The sequence below is a fragment of the Sesamum indicum genome, linkage group LG6, assembly GCF_000512975.1.
Source record: "Sesamum indicum cultivar Zhongzhi No. 13 linkage group LG6, S_indicum_v1.0, whole genome shotgun sequence".
Taxonomy (NCBI): Eukaryota; Viridiplantae; Streptophyta; class Magnoliopsida; order Lamiales; family Pedaliaceae; genus Sesamum; species Sesamum indicum.
Genome location: NC_026150.1, coordinates 22,660,030 through 22,661,277, shown reverse-complemented (window position 1 = coordinate 22,661,277; position 1,248 = coordinate 22,660,030). Strand labels below are relative to the sequence as shown.

General features: G+C 38.5%; 1 protein-coding gene across 1 annotated transcript; it reads right to left on the bottom strand.

Annotated features, from left to right (window-relative positions):
* On the bottom strand, window positions 593-1,003 carry LOC105165838 (probable H/ACA ribonucleoprotein complex subunit 1). Its single transcript, XM_011085001.1, has one exon. The coding sequence runs from the start codon at window positions 1,001-1,003 to the stop codon at window positions 593-595; it is 411 nt and encodes a 136-aa protein (XP_011083303.1).

Below are 1,248 nucleotides of genomic sequence, written 5' to 3'. Positions count from 1 at the left end.
AATACTCTATTATTTTAATGATCGTCTAATAATTAGTCTAATATGTTAGTTTTCGTCAGGTTTTCATTCATTTTTTGTGGCTACCTGATTAAAATACAATTGTAAGCTATAAATTATAATTTTACTTAGTTTTAAAAAAATTTATAGAGTTAATGGAAATTTTATCAAACATTAGGTAGTATTTATAATTTTTGAAATGATGAAAAAGTATTCATAATTATTTCAAATTTTTAGAGAATTTGTGTAATTTACTCAAAAGATAAAGATAAGACAAAAAAACTCAACCCTTGAACTGGGTGTGTGGTGTACGTGCCGAAGGTGTAAAATTCTTTAGTTCTCACCTATGAGATGAAAAATATACTCATATTAAATCAAACATCGAATATCTAATGATTTAAATCAAGGATCTATATATATATTACAATCGAAAAATAGGGTAGCGTCCGGAAGGAGCGACGGTGGACTAAAATACATGATAAATTGCATTTAACCCTTACATTATAGAGAATTTAGGGAATTAATAAAACATTTCACACAAAAGAACATTAGAGAGAAAATCAATCTTTCGTAACCCCTACATATAGACATTCGTTCAAAAATGGCTACACCCTCCGCCTCCACATCCCCCTCCGCCTCCACCACCTCCGCCACATCCACCGCCACATCTAGGGCCACACCCTCCACCGCCACCCCGACAGCATGCGCCCCCGCCGCATCCACCGGCAGCACCATCTGAAGCCGCGATGGTGGAACCGCCAGCTCCACTCAACACCACCATCTCACCGTCTCTTTTGGCTTTTGTCTCGCGCTTTTCACCTGTTTCCAGGTCAGGAACTCGTGTATGCGGCGCTGGAGGTGCCCTGCTCTGCAAGTTGGCCTGAACCCGCGGCGGAGGTTTAACTGGCACCTTCTTCTCGCGGCGACGCTTGCAGAGACAGCACACTGTAATGACTGCGAAGACTGCAGCCCCGCAAACTATGAGTGCAATTGCATATGCCTTCATCCGTGCACGAAACGTCTTTACGACAGAAATTCAATGTACTGAAAGTAATATATATGTTCTCCAAAATTTGGAAATTACAGGAATTAAAATCCTAGGTCTTAAGCTTAAATATAAGCATGTAGAGAAGCAAATGAATGTTCAGACAACTTAAATAAGAGAAAAACGTACTTTTAATCACGTGACTTAAGGAGTAATTTTAATCTTATTTTGATCAATTTGATCGAAATATTGCATGTGACTTGTAT

Bases quoted from the DNA above. Each gene is read 5' to 3' on its own strand.
- LOC105165838 (XM_011085001.1), bottom strand. From the start codon at position 1,003: ATGAAGGCATATGCAATTGCACTCATAGTTTGCGGGGCTGCAGTCTTC.